A 17,220-nucleotide genomic window follows, 5' to 3' on the forward strand; every position below is an offset into this window, starting at 1 on the left:
TTTATTGTGGGGACTCACAAGCACATGAATGTTGTGTATTTAAAGAAAAAAAAAAAAGAGTACGAATGACAAGTATGCAGTCTTAGCGAATGTTTGGTAGCAGCACGCAGCTAACATGCTTTATATAGTTGCATCATTTTATACGTGTAAAAAACTACACACGAGTAGGATGTCTACAACATCAATAGTCTTCGTACGCTGCAATGTAGAGCCAATATTTCTCCCTGAAGTGTGAAAATGGGGTTTGCCCAATATTGGGCCTACCAAAGCCCAAACCTTAATCCTCACCCTAAATTAACGCAAATATTAACCCTAACCCAAATCCTAACCTCAACCCGACCCCGACATAATCCTACCCCAACCCCAACTCTAACACAAACCTTGCCAAAAATCTAAAAGCCCGAACCCTAAAGTAATCCAGATCCTAACCCAAATCCTAAACACAACCCTACCCAAATCTTAACTGTAACATCAATGTAAACCTGACCCGAACTTTAACCCTAAAGTAACCCATACCCTAACAAAAACCTAAACCTGTATCCTATGTAATGGATACCAGCTCGCTCTGTGCAAATGTACGTTAGTCAAACCCCATTCGCCAGAATCCTTAAAAGAGCGTGTTGGCTGCTAGATTGGCGGCCTGGGCTTTTAGTCCACGCAACTCTCCACCGGTGAGACAGAGCCGGCGTGTGTTCGAAGCCCAGGTGTTGCTGGACAGCGCAGGATCGCCACCGTTACACCTAACCCTAAAGTGACCCAAAGTCTACTATAACGTAACCCAACCCCTAAAACCTGAGGAAACCATGCCCAAACCTCAACACTATCCAAAATCAGACTGGTAAACACAAATCTAACCAAAACCTGACCACAATCAAATCCCCAACCCCTTACCCTACCCGAACCCTAACATTAGTTCAACATCCTTTGATTTTTTGATTTTTTTTTTAAATCGGTGTCTTTGTCCACATCCCGCCGTTGTATGCCCTCATTAAAATGTGACAAAATCCCTGCCTGTTTATGAGGCGCTTTGCTCATCTTGACAGGAAGAGGTCCTTCGGGAAAGTGACACGCGGTGTCACAACACACCCGAACAGACGGCTCACGTGCGACAAACATAAACATTACATTAATTTCCTGTTGCCAGCGGTGATAAAGAAATAAACCAGGCTGTTAGATAGCATTGATCTGCTCTTGTTTGCGCTCCTTATCGTCCCCGCTCTGCTTCGAGACCCGCCACGGGGGGCGGTATGACAGGCAACCGCTCAGGCGAGCCCTCAACCCCTCCATCACGCTGCCCACCGTACCCCGCACGGCCGACGACGAGAAGTAAAAGATGAGCGGGTCCAGGCAGGTGTTGAAGGTGCTGCAAAGCAGGGCCTTGTCCCTCCAGTCAGGGTTCTGCCAGGTGATAAAACCCACCACATGGGACACGTTGTAGGGACCAAAGCACACAGCAAAAACCAGAAGTGTGCCCATCGCCATGCCGATGGCACGGAGACGCCTCCGCCGGTCAATGTGCTGCAACCGCGACAGGATTCCGATGAAGTTGATGTAGCAGAAGCTGCAAATGAGGAAGGGGATGCAGAAGAGAACCAGGCACAGCTCCAGACGGACAGGCAGGAGTACCTCCAGCTGGGCGTCAGAGAAGTTATCGTAGCAAACTTCCTCCGGAGCTGGAAACAGAGCCTGAGTCGTGACGTTGGATTCCGCCGTGGCATTGACAGGCGTTCCAATAAACGGCATTATGAAGACAATGCTGAGGTGGCTGAAGGAGAAAATCCAAAAGAAGACGCTGGCGGCGACGGCGTAGAGTGGCCGGCGTTTCAGGCTGTGCTGAATGGGGAACGCCACGCCCAGGTAGCGCTCCACGCTAACGGCAGTCAGAAAGAAGGTGCTGTTGTAGATGGTCATGTAGAAGATGAAGCCTGACAGCGGGCACAGCGCATAGGGCATCTCCCACAGCATGTTGTTCATCACCTCCTGCATCTTGAAGGGCAGGAAAAGCAGGAAGAGGAGGTCCGAGATAGTCAGGTTGAGGAGTAGGATGTCGATGGGCGTGGCCTTTTGGCGGACTTTGGTGCAGAAGGTGTAAAAGGCCAGCACATTGGCCGGAAAGCCCAGCACGAAGGTGATGATGTAGACAGACAGGCACAGCTCTGTGCTGCACTCCTGCATCGCCAGCTCCTTTACAGACATCGAACCAACGGCGGTCCCCCGAAAAGGACGTTCACGGCAGGTCGGCGGTTCGGAATGAACCCTGACGAGACGATACCGACTTCCTGTTACGGAACCCGACGGTCAACTCATCTTTTCTGCGAAGAACTGCAAAATGGACAAGAGATTACTTCACTATATTCTAGGGGAGTACAATGCTCCCCTGCACAATCACTAATTGGCGGCTTTTGTTATAAATCTGGACTGGGAGACAACTTTGCATGTAAATTTAGCCAGGGTTGTAACAGAGAGTCTTTGCCGCATATGCATGTACACTTAGGGTGCAATTTTTCAAAATCAAATCATCTTTAAGTCATTTATTGAAGTCATTTATTATTTCTTTATTATTTTATAAGGTGAATGTTGTAAGCATTTTTAGGGGGGCACGTCAACTTGTTTTTCACTATTATATTATTTTTCGGAGTACACTTTGCCTTCCTTTCACAACCAAGAAACAGGTTTAGAATGTAATAATAAAACATCATCATTACGATTATCGACAAAGAACCCTTGTGAATTGTTCTTTGTAGACTTCCGGCAGTGTGTTTTCGCGCGGCACATGAGTTTGTGTACAAGCGTGTGACGCCGACTTCCTCAACAACACAATGGAGTGTCTTCTTCATTAACTCACTACTTCTGTTCACGTAAAGGCAGACAAACACTTAAACGTGATGACCCACTTTGACACCGTGATGGTCTATGACGTCATGTGCAGGGTATTTGCATTGTGCACATAGCAAACAAATCAAGTGTTGCACACGTTTTGGTTGTTTAGGGGATTGTTTTTCTTTTTCTTTTTCTTTTTACTTCCCATCCCCCACATTTACTGCCAATAAATCACAGAGCCTAATTAAATGGTTTCCACTTCCAGGGAAGCCATACTTGTTGAGGAAAAATAGTACTAACAAAAACAACAAAATTGAAATTATCCATCTATCTATTAAATTAAGATTTACATTACATTGAAACAAGTACTTCAAACAAGTACATTTTTAATCACTTCATGTTTCAATATCTTTGAGGCCTTTCTCTTAAGGAATAATAATGTGTGAATTCTATGACCAATCCACACACATGTAGTAAGGGGGTTTCTGTGAAGGTGTAATATTTATAGGCGCAATTTTGCCTTAGGGATTTTTAATTTTTTTGGGCCTGGAGCCAAAATCCTTATTTAATTTTAAACATAATTATAATACATTTAAATAAGAAGAAACCACCAATTATAAAAAAAAAAGAAAGAAAATAGCGATACTGTATACTGTATGTACTTTATATACTGTATAGAGAAATTTTACCAAATTTCCATATACCTAATTGTAATTGAATTAAATTAAAATAAATGTAAATTCTAAAGAAAACTATGAAATATATATTATAAAAAATGTTAACAAAATTAATTAAATTATAATTAAGTTACTTAAACTAATTATCACTGATTCAAAAAATACAATGATAAATATTCATGAATAAAAATAAGAAAACTTGAGAATTTTTATTTTGTTTTATCAATAATTGTTTAAGAACAAATATTTTTTTAATTGTAATTAGTTGTAAAATATTACTTTTGTTTTTAAGAATATTAATATTGTTTTAATTTCTTTCAGTGACCCAAAATATATATTTTTAAACTAATACTTTCCAATCATTGTGCAGTGTAGAAAATAAAAGAAATTTGCATAAATGCTGATGCTTAAAATGTTCGTTTTTTTACCAGATATTCCCACTTGTTGTAATTCTGACAATTCTCTAGAATTTTGCCATAAATGCAATCAGCACCTATATCAAAATGTTGTGACCTTTTTTCAACCCAAAAATCAACAACAAAAAATGTCTGCGTATCAGAGGAAATTGACCAAAAAAAATAAAAATAAAATTTGTGATGCAGTACATGTTTTTTGACGGACAGCAAAGATATAAAAATCATTGCAATAAATGCTTGCAAAACACTTGCTGCTTAGAATGATAAATATTGCAATGACTATTATGTAGTAGAAAAATGGTTAGCCACTTAGCATGCTAATTATTAATTATAAGAGCATGTGTGTGACAATAACTGACCTTCTGCAGGAATATTATCGTTTATGAAATTACGATGCGAGATGAAAACATCCAGTTTATACCCATAAATACCCAAACATTCCCACTTCAGCCTTGGGTGAGGTATGCGATCTATTGGTTTTCATACATATGCATATTATTATTATGTTTGCTAATACAGTGATTATACAGTAAAAAGTCTACACACTCCTGTTCAAATGCCAGTTTTTCTCTGCTACAAAGCAAAAAATAAATCAGTAAACGCTTACTAGAAGAGCGGAACTTTATTTGGAGTTACTCAACAGCACATAAAACGGTGGCGGGTGTGTGCTGACTCCCATTGGTTAATTGTGAATACAGCCACATCCGCAGTTATAAGAGGGTGTGCACACTTGTACAAACACACTCGCCAGGAAAAAAACATGTTTTTCCAAATTGTTGTACTTGTGTTTAACCTGAACATCAAAAATATTGTTTTAGTACTGCATACGCTTTTTTTGACAGTGACGAGATTTGAAGGAAAAAAAGAGCAAGAATAAAATGTATAAAATTCTGAAAAGCAAACAATGGTGAAAAGCTTCAATAACAAACAAATAAAAGAAACAAATCATTGGAAAAATGCTTATAATTATGAATATTAAAGTGACCAGATCTAGTCCAACCACGGTTAGCCTCTTAGCATGCTAAGTCTCTCGTCTAATGAGTATGTTTGTCGCAAAGTTTCACCTTTAACAATACTTTTGCTGTACACTAAACAACAAAAAAAAAAGAATTGACATAAAAACTGCTGAAAAATGTCCTTACCTTTCATACAACAAGGTGCATGGAATTCCCCAAATCGAAGAAAGTCCAGGTGTTCCTGTGGCGTTCCCTCACTTTTTGCAGCTCACTTCCTGTTGCAGAAGCGCTTAACCGGTGCTCCCCTTGTCGCCGTCTTGGCCCGGCCCCTCGCTCACTGATTGTTCAGCTTGCTTTATTGGATCTATCACTTTACGCTGAGCCGGGCGTCCATTTCCACTTTATTTACATGGCGCTCCCGAACATCCAGTGCGCGGATAACGGCAGTTATTGCAGTGCTGCAATTTATCTGCTCGCCAAACACCGTCTCCCCGGCGACGGGCGAGGGGCTCGGACGGCCTGATGCGGGTTATTAAATCATATTCAGTTATCTGCGCTTCTACATGGATGCGTTCTGTTGTTAGAGTGAGGGGGTAAAAAGGGCATTTGACACAAGAGATGACCTGCGGGCACGCCGATATACAGTACGGCGCTGTATGGCTGATCAAACAGCAGCCTGTTGTTTGCACACTGGTATCGTGAACAAGGTTTCATTCAAAGGTGGATGATGTGTAACAGGTAAAAGACTTCTGTATGCTAAAGTCCACTCTGTGAGGCCTGGATGTACATTTAGGCCACATTGAAGTGTTTATCCTGCTATCCATATAGAGTGATGCAGTGTGGAAGCCTAAGAGGACTTGGCTGGGGAGGGGGCGGGTAGAGTTAGGGTTAGGCTAGTTGTTGGGGTTTGGGTTTGTGTACAGTTAAGGTTAGTGTTATAGGGTTTAGGGTTAGGGTTTTGGTAGGGTTAGGGTTACCTTTGACAGTGGTGTCAAACTCATTGTAGTCCTGGGGCCACATGAAGCCGAATTTGATGTCAACGGTGCAGGACCACTTAAGTCGTACCATACCTGATAGAATAGTAAATATGTTTTCCCCTTTCTTTGAATGCAAAACAAATCTAATATATTTGGAAAACATTTATATATAATGAATTTTTTACAAAACAACCTCAGATTCATTGAGAATATTTCTGTGTCATCGACAATGTGTGCATAATAACTCATCACAGTCATTGCATTTCAAGGCCCTAAACCTTTACGTCACAGGTATTTGGAACTTATAAATATAGCATTGCACTTTAAAATTGAATCAACTTATGATGACCAAGGAATTATCACCATTCTATTTTTTTACAGGAGCATAATAAGTCCCAAATGTATCCTTAGTCCTACCACCACAATGTCTGTTGTATTTTGTCACTTTCAAATTCATCCTGTGGGCCAGATTGTGCCCACTAGGGGGCCCTTTTTGGCCCGCAGGCCATACGTTTAGGTTAGAATAAGGCTTTGGTAGGGGTAGGACAGAGTTTCCAAACTACAGTCTGGGGGCCATTTGCGATCAGTCTGTTTTTAAGCGGCATATACTGTACTAAAAATAGCATTTGACATGGCCGTGTTGTTATTTTTATTTGTTTTCAGGGATGGCAGTATGAAATGTATCGGTGTTGAAAAAGTGTTAGAGTTGTGATACCCACGTCCTTTACAGGCGTGACACTGATGACAGCTACTACAACGAATGAGAAATTGATTTTGTATACTGTAAAGACATAAAAAAAAAAAAATCTTCACAAATAAAGTAGTAACATATCTATTTATAACACTGAATGAATAAAGATAATTCAATTTCAGAAGAAAATAATGTGAATCCCAATCGTTTGCTCTACTTTTTTACTCCATGTCAAGGTCCGATTTGTGAAACATATCCCACTAATAACCCTAACGAAGTAATCACTGCTTTAAAGATTTTCATCTTACTAAGATTGCTCCTGTTGTGGTTCTGAATGTGGAGATGTGATTTTGCTGCTGCTCAGTGCGAGAGCGGATCTATTCTTGTGGGATACTGAAAAATCCGAAACTATTTGCCATGCACCCTTTAAAAGAAAGCAATAATGTAGCGGTTTCTCAAAAATAAAAGCGAATGTACTTTATATAAAAACGATATTTAGTGACTTACCATATTTTTATCTATTTTTAATGTGTTAAAAGATTTAAAGGTGAAGAATGGCAATGTGGCCCTTGCACCCTTTATTTTTTTTCTGTATGTGGCCCTAGGAGAAAAAGGTTTGGACACTCCTGGTTTAGGGTTTCTAAGTAGGGTTGCACCAATACAATAACAGTATAAGGATCGATCCCGTAAGTCCATATTTGTACTCTCACTCGAAAAAAAAATGCTCAGATACTACGACACCGATACCACTTTACCCACCTGACGTATAACTTCCGGGCAGTTGAAGTAGGAGCCATGTCAACTGTGCGGAGACACTTTAAGGTCAACACAGATGACAACACTTTGTTGGCCGAATGCAAATTATGCTCAGAACGAGACACCACACAACTGAAATACCTTGTGCTACAGGCTGCATTTAAGTAAAACAGTGTGGCAAAACTGCCAGAAAAACATGCAGTTGGATGATAAAATGTCAGTCATGACTAATTGTTACTAAAGAAGTGTCACATTTTAGTAAGAGGCATGCCATGTTCAAGAAAAGCTTGTGTTTTGCGTTTCTGAACAACATATACCAGTAATTAAAATAAAACCTTTTCATCACAACTGCAAGACTCGTCAAACATCAGTATCTTGTTTTGGAGAGTGCGCAAATGTAAGTCATTTTATTCGTATTTGGTTTGGAAAAAAAGTAGTTTCATTTCTAATTTTATGGCCAATGATGACTGTTGTCACAAAGACATGAAGAGTTAATTGTGTTTTTTTATTTATGGACCTTTTTCCTCATCTTTGTCGCTAATCCCTCTGTAGAAACCCAGAGCATGAACTTGTAAGCTTTCTTCCATTTTTTCGGTGGCCCGGAAATATGAAAACACCCCCCCCCCCCCCCCACCTCCACGCAACCCCACCCCCGTCGCGACAGACAATTTGAGTTGCTGCTAAGTCGCCATGTCGCTGCTGGAAGGGTCGCTCACTTACAACACAGCCAGACATGCAGTAAATTAATAAACACAGATAATCTTGTGTAGTTGACTGCTACTACATTAAGTCCTCTCGCCCATAATCCCTTTTATGATGACATGAATTACTTGTATAAAAATGTAAACACTTGTTTCGGGTGCGTGACAGCTGTTTTCGCACCCTTGAAAACGCCTCGCAAAAAAACAGGGTCGAATGGCGTTTCAGTCGCTGCCAATCTTTATCGTGTTAAGGTGTTCGCTGGCAAGCGGATTCGGTTACATGATAAATCTAAGCACTTTTACAGTTGATATACAAAGTTTACACGCCCCTGTTCAAATGCCAGATTTGTGTAATATTTAAAAAATGACAATGTGACCTAAAAAAATAAAAAATAAATCTGTTTTCTACAAAAAGTGTCCTGTTCACAATCCACCAACCACATTCAAACACACGGTAGGGATTTAGCACACACACCTGTCACCATTTAAAGTGCCTCGGACTAACCCCAAATAAAGTACAGATTTTCCTACCAGGCTTTTCCTAAAATGTTTTTTCCCCAGCAAAAGCCTTATGGTTTTGCGCTACCTGCTCTTTTGAACTGTTCATAATTCCCTTCATCTTGACTAAGGCCCAGTTCCAGTTGAAGAGAAACAGCCCCAAAGCATTCCAATTCAACGTTGCCACCAGCATGCTTCACTGTGGCTATTGTGTTCCTCTGGTGATCATCAGTGTTGTGTTTTCGCTTGGTTTGATCAGACCATAACACATTTTCCCTTGTGCATTAGGGGGATTAAAAGTGTCTTTTTGCAAAATTTAGAAACTTTGTGGGTTAGGTTTTGGAGTTTGGGCAGTCCTAACCGCTGTTGTTAGAAAGTGGCTGCAAATCTGCTTTTAGCTTTATTATCAACGAGCTCGTGTCACCTGTGCTCCAGTGTAAACAGTGCATAGCAGCTGTAGATCAACAGCAAGGCGTGCCGTGCCTTTATTTCAAAACAGGGACCTGGATTATTTGCCTATTTGCCACAGAACAATTGCATCTTACTTTGGCTCTATTTTTAGCACCGGCAAGTGTCTGGATGACTTATGACTGCGGGGCTTTTGATGTTGTTAGCCACTTCAGTGCCAATAAAAGCGGTTGGTATTGTAAAAGCCTGCCTGCTGATAAATATGGCGGAGGTGAGCCCAGAGATGCTGCTGATGTTTGGATCAAGATGATGACAATGTCTGGAAAGGTTAAAAAGCAGACGGATTACAAGGAGTCTCATTATAAAGAGGACAAAACACAGTTGATGTGGAGATTCTCACCAAATGGAGGCTGATTGGACCCATGACAAGTGCCCCTCAGATGGGTTATGTTTAGGGTACTGGTTAGGATTAAGGTTTAGGATTTTGGTAGGGTTAGTTTTAGGTTTAGGGTTGAGATTCAGGTTTAGGGTAGGGTTAGTGGAGGTTTAGAGCTTTTAGGTTTTACTTGGGTAGGATTAGGATTCATGCTTTTGGTAGGATTAGTGGGTTTAGGACAAGGATTAGTGTGGGTTTCGTTTTAGGTTCAGGTTAGTGTAGATTTAATGTTTGGGTAAGATTAGCGGTTTAGTGTTTTGGGGCGGTTAGGATTAGTGTAAGGCTCAGGTTTAGGCGGTTGTTAACTGTTTTGGTATGTTTGGGTTTAGTTTAGCGTATATGTAGCATTAGCCTCGGTTTGGGATTTGGGTTAAAGTTTGTTTTAGGGTAAAGGTTTAAAATGTCTGAGGTGAGACGCTGACAGCTAAATGATCATTACAAATTCTTTAATGTAAAGAAATCCATTTGCACACCTTTAAACAAATGTGCCGGCAACACACGCGACGCCAGACATAAAATATTAACTTCCACCTGTTATCTACAATGTGTCCTGTGGAGCGCAAAAATGCAGGCAGAACATATTATACATCACAAAGTTTCTGCTGACTCGGCTGATTGTGCACAGGCATGCGAGTGTCTGATAGTTTCCTGTTTCAGACAAAATGTCATCGCCTGAAAGACCTTCAACATATTTTACAAAAAGCTTGCTAGGAAGATACAAGTTGTTGTTTTTTTTTCTACAAATGAACCCTGACAGAAGCAATGTGTAAATGTCACCGTTTAATGCTGTCACATGACTGCGGCTGACATTTGGAAGGGCAGAGATCGTCCTGCTTTGCTGGGAACACAGCAAACGTCGAAAAAATACACACAGAACACAGAGGAAATGGACACAATCTATTGATTTTAGAAATAATGTATATATGTTTTCCACCATTTTTGTGGCGTGTGTTGTCCATCATCTTCGTAGAGGGTGTTGTCCGCTATGTTTGTGAAGTATGACATCAGCCGTGTGCTATTTATTCGCCTTGCTGTTGGACATGTTTGTGAAGTGTGGGGACGACAATATTTGCGGGGCGTGTCGTCGCTCACGTTTGTTGTGTGCGTCGTCGGCAATGTTTGCGGAACGTGACGTCGGCGACGATTGTGGCTTTATTTAATTTCCCACTCTAGTGGGTGGAAAAGAATACGCTGAAGAAATAAATACGAGAAAACCAGCATTAAAAAACAACTGCTTCATGTTTTACAGCGCATGATTGCATATCACAGTCATTCAGTTTACCATCTTTATTATTTGTCTCGCACTCTGCATCTTTTTAAGACTCACAGCTAAGCAATCAGCGGGAACCCCGTTGCTTTTGGCTCTCATGGCCTAGATACCCCCGACGACTTCATTGGTCTTCCGTTGTCATATGAAACCTTACACACCTGTGTCGTGCAAATAGCGGTGAGCTTGCTATTAAAGGTTACACTGAGCTTCACTGCAAACGTGTAGGGCGGAGAAGAGACTGGGGGGCTGCAACCCCCACCTTCCGACACAAACGCCTCGCTACTCTCATATAGTCACTTTTACAAGTCCTCTTTTTTGGCCTGACACACAGGAAGCTGTCGCACACCTAACTCATCTGCTGAACCTTCTGGTGGGTACACGTTTTAATATTTAAGTGTATGTGGGTTGTTTTAAGAGGCCAGCAGGCTCCAGAACACTGTGGAGTGTGTCGTTAGATGAAAACAGTCTCGTCGAGTGGGAACTCAACAACGCTGAATCAATGAGATAATGCGTGGTCGAGGAATAGAGCGGTTACCCTTGTATTACGTGTTACTCTACAGGAATGTCCATTTGTGTTTATCTTGTTTCAGAGATTGCCATCACTGACTCATAATATTTAGTAGGATATCAAAGGCAAAGTGAAGCACTATAATATGTTCAGATCAATACTTTTCAGCAACACACGTTACACTAACTTTTCCACTGGTGCGACCAACTTTTTTCAGTTGGGCGCACCAGCACATAATTTGGTCACATTGTTTTTGGAGATATATATATATATATATATATATATATATATATATATATATATATATATATACATACACACACACACGTCTCTCTCTCTCTGATTTTAATAGATTTTATATATTTTAAATATACCATGGATTTTTTTTATATTTTATCTTTTACATACACATTTAATATTTTAAAATATTTTGTACAGATTTTAAATTTAAACAATAAGTGTACTATTTTATAGTTTTATCTCGTGTAATCTCTTTTCCACATTCACTTTGTGCAAGGGGCAGTCAGAAAGTAATGAGGCCAATTTAATTTAACTTACTAATAAAAAAAAATTCCATACATTTTCACAGTTTATAGTTTAAGTACTTGTTTGAAAGAAATGTAAAGTTAGAAATTGTATTTAAACTTCTCTTAGATCCACCAATCCAGACATTTTTGCCAAAATCGCTTACAAAGTTTAGCAGTACACAAACACAGAGAACTAAAGGAAAACAGTAATGCTTCTGCAGAGGTAATAAAACAAATAAGACACCTCACCCAAAAAAAAAAAAAAAAAAGAAACATCCTGACAAGAAACATCTTTTGGCACTTGGACAATGCTATTGAATTTTCAGCATGCATGTTTTGCTTTTATTTTGTACAATCATTATTCCTGCTGCAGTGTTTCAAGCAAACAATGCTTTCCTTTGAAGTGCTCATATTGCGGTGAGCTTACGAGGATCACTGACAAAAGGTGTTTTTTTTTTGGTAATTGAATTCAAAGCAGCAGGTGCATCTCTATTCTAAATGTTTCTGAGGCAGGCTTTCACATCTCAGACAAAGCGTGAATGCCCATACAAATATGACAGCAAGAAGACGTGTCTTTTTGTAAAATGATTACGCTTCTTGTTAAGTATTCCCAAAAGTCAAGCGTTCACCTTCACCAACAAGCCTGTTAATGTATTTTATGTTATGATTTGCAATTATTTTTATATTTTCTTTTTTTGGGGGGGCGGGGGCTTCATGCTGCACAGATGGCGAGGGGCCATCCCGTGAGGAAAAATGCTGGGCGCGATCGATGGATAGCCTCACACAACTCCCCCTGGTGGCAGTTTCAGTGTATCATTTACATTTTTTGACACTCCACTCTGGAGCTATTTGCGGTTATGAACCGTCGGGGATTCGGCGTCCTGCTCAAGGACATCCATGCTGGATTGAAAGCACCTCCAAACCTCACTTTCGACGTGCAAACCAAAGCGATAAATTCAGGGTCACAAAATGTAGTCAGTTATAGACCCATAAAGTCCATACATTTGTTTTATTTGATGGCTCCTCCTCAAGGGACATTATGTTCACAGGTCTCTAAATGGGGTCCATGCACAGACTGTCATTGAAGGACGCTCGGATGGCGATGGATGCACACATATCAAAAAGGGAGTTGAGGTTTACTTCAATGGCAATAAGGTGGAAGGGTTGTACAGACTAGTCAACTTAACTGCGCCACAATGACGTTTAGAGCGTAACATTGATTAGTTGCTACTCACGTGTTTTCGGCTTGAGGAGGAGGTAAAGCCGCTTACAACAGCAGATGAGAGGGCTGAATGTCCGTCACCTTCATTGATTTCCATTGTCTTCTATTTCTGAATGTGCAGCTTTGGTAAGTGAGGAAAACCAGTCGGGTCACTGCCAGGATCAGACTACGAGACAAAATGAGTCTCTCCCAGTGGTAATGCCAGAATACTGCCATCAAATCCTGCCGTGTCTTGGTTAGAACACTGGCAACACTACATGTGAAATCGTGTCAATGCTACCAGATATAATCGTGCCCATAACAGCAGCAAAAGGTCAGGGAGGAAGCGGCGCTAGTCTTGATTGCGGCAATGTTTTAGTTGGGGGGGAGAACAAAAAGAAAAAAAAAAATGTGTCGTGTCTTCTCTGGGTGCTCCACAGATGACCGTTTGGATTGTCCATTCAAGGAGAGCGTGAGGTAATGTTCACATACTTTTAATACCGCTAGCAAGCAGGCAACATAACGTTATGTAGCTATATAGCTAGATAGCTAGTGCTAGCACTAACATTTGAACGTAAACATTAAGCCGGCCTTCTGTCGATTCATGCCTCTTTCTCGTCGCCATGGTGTGCGTGAATAAATCTCGACCAATGGAGGCGAGGCGCCGTTGCAAGATGAAATCCAAATAGTTGACATCAAAGTGCTATGAAGGACGGTTCTCGTTGCTATGTCACATTACATGGAAGACATTCCCCAAAAATCAAACATGCTGGACTTTTCATTTTGGGACCGCAGGGCTTCGGCGACGCCAAATCGTTGACCGTGGTTTATGTAACACTATAAGGAGTTTTGTCGTTCCCCCAAAAATACGTCAGGCCCGATCGGGACAAATCGTGCCAATAACAGGTCTATAAATCTCGTAGTCTGATCGAGGCATAAAGGGGGAAAAGCCAGTGTCAAACAGTATTTTGAACAACTTCTCGGCTCAGAATATCAACGTGGAAAAAGAGCAAGGAATTATTTCACCGCACACAAACAGGTCCGTGTTTATTTGTAAACACCGCAAATGCTCACCATGCAGAACCCGCTGCTGTGGTAGGCCCAGACCAGGAAGGTTTTCCCCGTATGGGCAAGGTGTGTAAACGTTCCTTGGCTGTCCCAGTGGCAAGCACGCCAAGCAGAACAAGTTTTTTTCTGTGGCTGGAAATACCATGGCGGCCGACTGGTTAGCACATCTGCCTCACAGTTCTGAGGACCGGGGTTCTAATCCCGGCCCCCTGTGTGGAGTTTGCATGTTCTCCCCGTGCGGGTTTTCTCCAGGGACTCCGGTTTCCTCCCACATCCCAGAAACATGCGTGATAGGTTGATTGAAGACTCAAAATTGCCCTTAGGTGTAAATTTGTGCGCGAATGGTTGTTTGTTTATATGTGCCCTGCGATTGGCTGGCAACCAGTTCAGGGTGTACCCCGCTTCTCGCCTGAAGATGGCTGGGATGGGCTCCAGCACGCCCGCGACCCTAATGAGGATGAAGCGGTACGAAAAATGGATGGATGGAAATACCATCAAGTAACAGCGAGCGAACTAACCCACGTTCATGTGTGTGTTATAGCACAAGTACTGTGAAATTTCAATGTTTGAGTTGTCCGTTGTCTGTCATTTTATTATTAATTTGTATATGTTGTGAGTCATTTTTGGTTCCTCTTTTATTTTGACGACATTGCTGCTCTGTTTCCTGTGTTGCCTCTGTCCTTTTGTTTCAGGGCTGGGCGTGGCCAGGTGTGCTGAGCTCCTCTCACAACTGTCTGCATTTAACCAGTCTGACTTCCACTCCTCGCCAGAACGTCCTCGTTACCTGCAGAGTATTGGTCAGCTTTGCCTGCCATTCTCCGTTGCTCGAATTGCTTGCTTCAAGTTTTATTACCTCCCTTGTTTGAACTTTTGGTCTGGCTTCTAGTGATTTCCAGTTCATTCATCATTGAGGATTCCCCCACCCCACCATCTTTTTTTCCAGTGACTTTTGTTTCGACTGATTGCTTTTCGTTCTTTTTCAGCCCCGCCGTGAAGAGAGCTCCTTTAACGTTACAGTATAGCCAGACAAAGACACTGACTGTGATAAAACTTCTCCAGAAGGTAAACAGAATGCCTGTTTCAGCACCCTCTACAGATGTTAGGATAAGGTTTAGGTTGGGTCAGCGTTAATATTAGGGTTACGGTTAGATTAGGGTAGATTTAGGTTAGCATTAGGGTTTTGGCCTGGGTTTAGCGGTAGGATGGGGTTGGGGTAAGATTTGGTTCTGTGTTATGGTTAGGGTCAGGGTTTAGGCGAGGGTTAGGCTTTGGATTTGAGTCAAAGCCTTGATCAGTTTAGCAAGTGAATATTCAACGCTGTCCATCATCTATTTCCGCTGATCTTCCTCAACCTTTAAGGATTACCATTTCAAACCAAGAAGCCTATTGATTTTTTAAGGTAGCTGGGATCCTAAGTAATATCTGTATTTTTGTTTTTGTCAGCACTGCATCAGCTGACATTTTCCCAATGATTCGCCTCACTGCTCATCAGCTGCACGTCATCATCTGCCTCAGTCAATTAAATACAACATAAAAAATAACTGCTGTCAAATCTTCATATTTTATGACGAGTTAAAAGCCCAAAAAAGTCCAACTTGGATAGGGAATGTGTGTGTTTTAGTTTGGCGCGCACACATAAAATGAGGATTCATCAATACAAAAAAACAAACAAACCGGACGTTAATTTACACCTCCAAAGGGATGCGTAAGCAGTCCCACAGAGTAGCCGCACTAAATCATCCTAGTGGCGCGGACAACAGCAGATTTACATGCAAATGGGATGCGCTGCGCCGGCGTTTGTCTCGTTTCAATTGTTGCGCCCCGTAAACAAGCCACTTAACCGCTGGTGAATGTGGTGCATTTACCAAACCGCTCATACCTTTCCTATAACTCACCGCTTTTCCTTAACTTATGAAAGACTCTGATGGCACTACGCACAAAAAGGTAAGGCTTGCCACATTGATGAGGCCGAAATTGAGTGAAGTGTCGGGAAGTCACGATTTCATGAGTGGCTGACTGTCGGCCACTCGTTTTGCCTGATTAAAAAAATTTGAATCGCCGGTGAACAGCGTTGCAGCACCACAGATTTGACAGCCAATCCCAAATACAATTGAGCCTTCATTAAAAAAAAAAAAAAAAAAAAAGAAGCAGGTCTTAAGCATGAGACCCAGCCAGCGGTCACCAAGCTTTGGTTTTATATGTGGAACAGCCATGCTTGAAGTCCCATTTTCAGAAAGGTATGATTGAAAATTTTAAGACATAATGGCAAAGACAATCAAGAGATAAATACACTCATTTCATTGCAGTCCAATGCAAATGTAATCTGAGCAAGATTTATTAAAATTGTATGGGAAAAATCAAACGATAACTTATGAAGACACCTTTATTAAATAAAACAAAATCAGTAGTGAACTTAAAGGATAAACTTTACAGAAGGGTATTAATATTTTATAGCATTATATTTTGAACAACTGACAAATAGTGTAACTTAGCTATGCAAACTAAAAATACATTGATGAAAGAACACCCATCCTTTACAATGTATGAAGTTCTGCATGAATCTTATCCCGACTTCAATTTTGCCATAGCTTTGTTGATCGAACTCATTGACAGAGCAAATAGTGGGGGCCTGCTGAAATACGCTTCTTGCATCATGGTAAAACCAAAAGTACATAACAGTAAAGACAAACAGCTTTAGAGCAGCCATGAGAGGTGCACGATTTACACGTTTTGCCCTTCAAACTCTGCAGATACAAGGGCATAAATGATCACACCTACTCAATAAACCTGTTGCACTCTAGTCTTTATACAATTTTAATAACGGTAAAGACAATGCAATTGTTCTGACACTTTCTCAAATTCATACATAGCCCTCATAAATAACCACCTATTTTGCTGTCCGCTATTGTGTGAATGCAAAATGGCTGCCACATCCGGGCACTTAAGATCACAGATCCTTCTGGTGCATTGCAACAACTTATAGAAGCTTCCGCCAGTGGCATTAATGGTAAAGACAGCTTGAGTGACATAGGAGGACCATTTGTAAAAGAACCAAGAAAAGAAGTCTATAGGACACAAATATGCATTTGTGTTAGTTGTCATGGAAAAATCCTATGATACCCAAAAATGTTATTTTGGGTGATCAATCATTGCCAACAGCCTCTCAAAATATACACTCTCTCCTAAGTCTCCCTCATTTCCTCCACAAAAAACAGGACAGAACATGGTATGTGGAGTCTCAAAACCTTCAAGTCACTTGCTTGATTAGTTTGGCACAATTTTTATGCCAGATGCCCTTCCTGATGCAACC

General features: G+C 41.1%; 1 protein-coding gene and 1 long non-coding RNA gene across 2 annotated transcripts; one reads left to right on the plus strand and one right to left on the minus strand.

Moving 5' to 3' along the window:
- Positions 1 to 928: 928 nt before the first annotated feature.
- Positions 929 to 5,651, minus strand: LOC133479628 (free fatty acid receptor 2). The gene is made up of 2 exons (XM_061776841.1): positions 5,056 to 5,651; positions 929 to 2,322 (listed from the first exon to the last, which is right to left on the minus strand). Exon 2 carries the CDS (start codon positions 2,194 to 2,196, stop codon positions 1,171 to 1,173), a length of 1,026 nt encoding a protein of 341 aa, XP_061632825.1. The 5' UTR covers positions 2,197 to 2,322; positions 5,056 to 5,651; the 3' UTR covers positions 929 to 1,170.
- Positions 5,652 to 11,945: 6,294 nt separating this feature from the next.
- On the plus strand, positions 11,946 to 15,451 carry LOC133479807 (uncharacterized). Its single transcript, XR_009789076.1, has 2 exons — positions 11,946 to 14,972; positions 15,354 to 15,451. It is a non-coding gene; the product is annotated as an uncharacterized LOC133479807 (long non-coding RNA).
- Positions 15,452 to 17,220: the final 1,769 nt, after the last annotated feature.

The sequence above is a fragment of the Phyllopteryx taeniolatus genome, chromosome 6, assembly GCF_024500385.1.
Source record: "Phyllopteryx taeniolatus isolate TA_2022b chromosome 6, UOR_Ptae_1.2, whole genome shotgun sequence".
Classification (NCBI taxonomy): domain Eukaryota; kingdom Metazoa; phylum Chordata; class Actinopteri; order Syngnathiformes; family Syngnathidae; genus Phyllopteryx; species Phyllopteryx taeniolatus.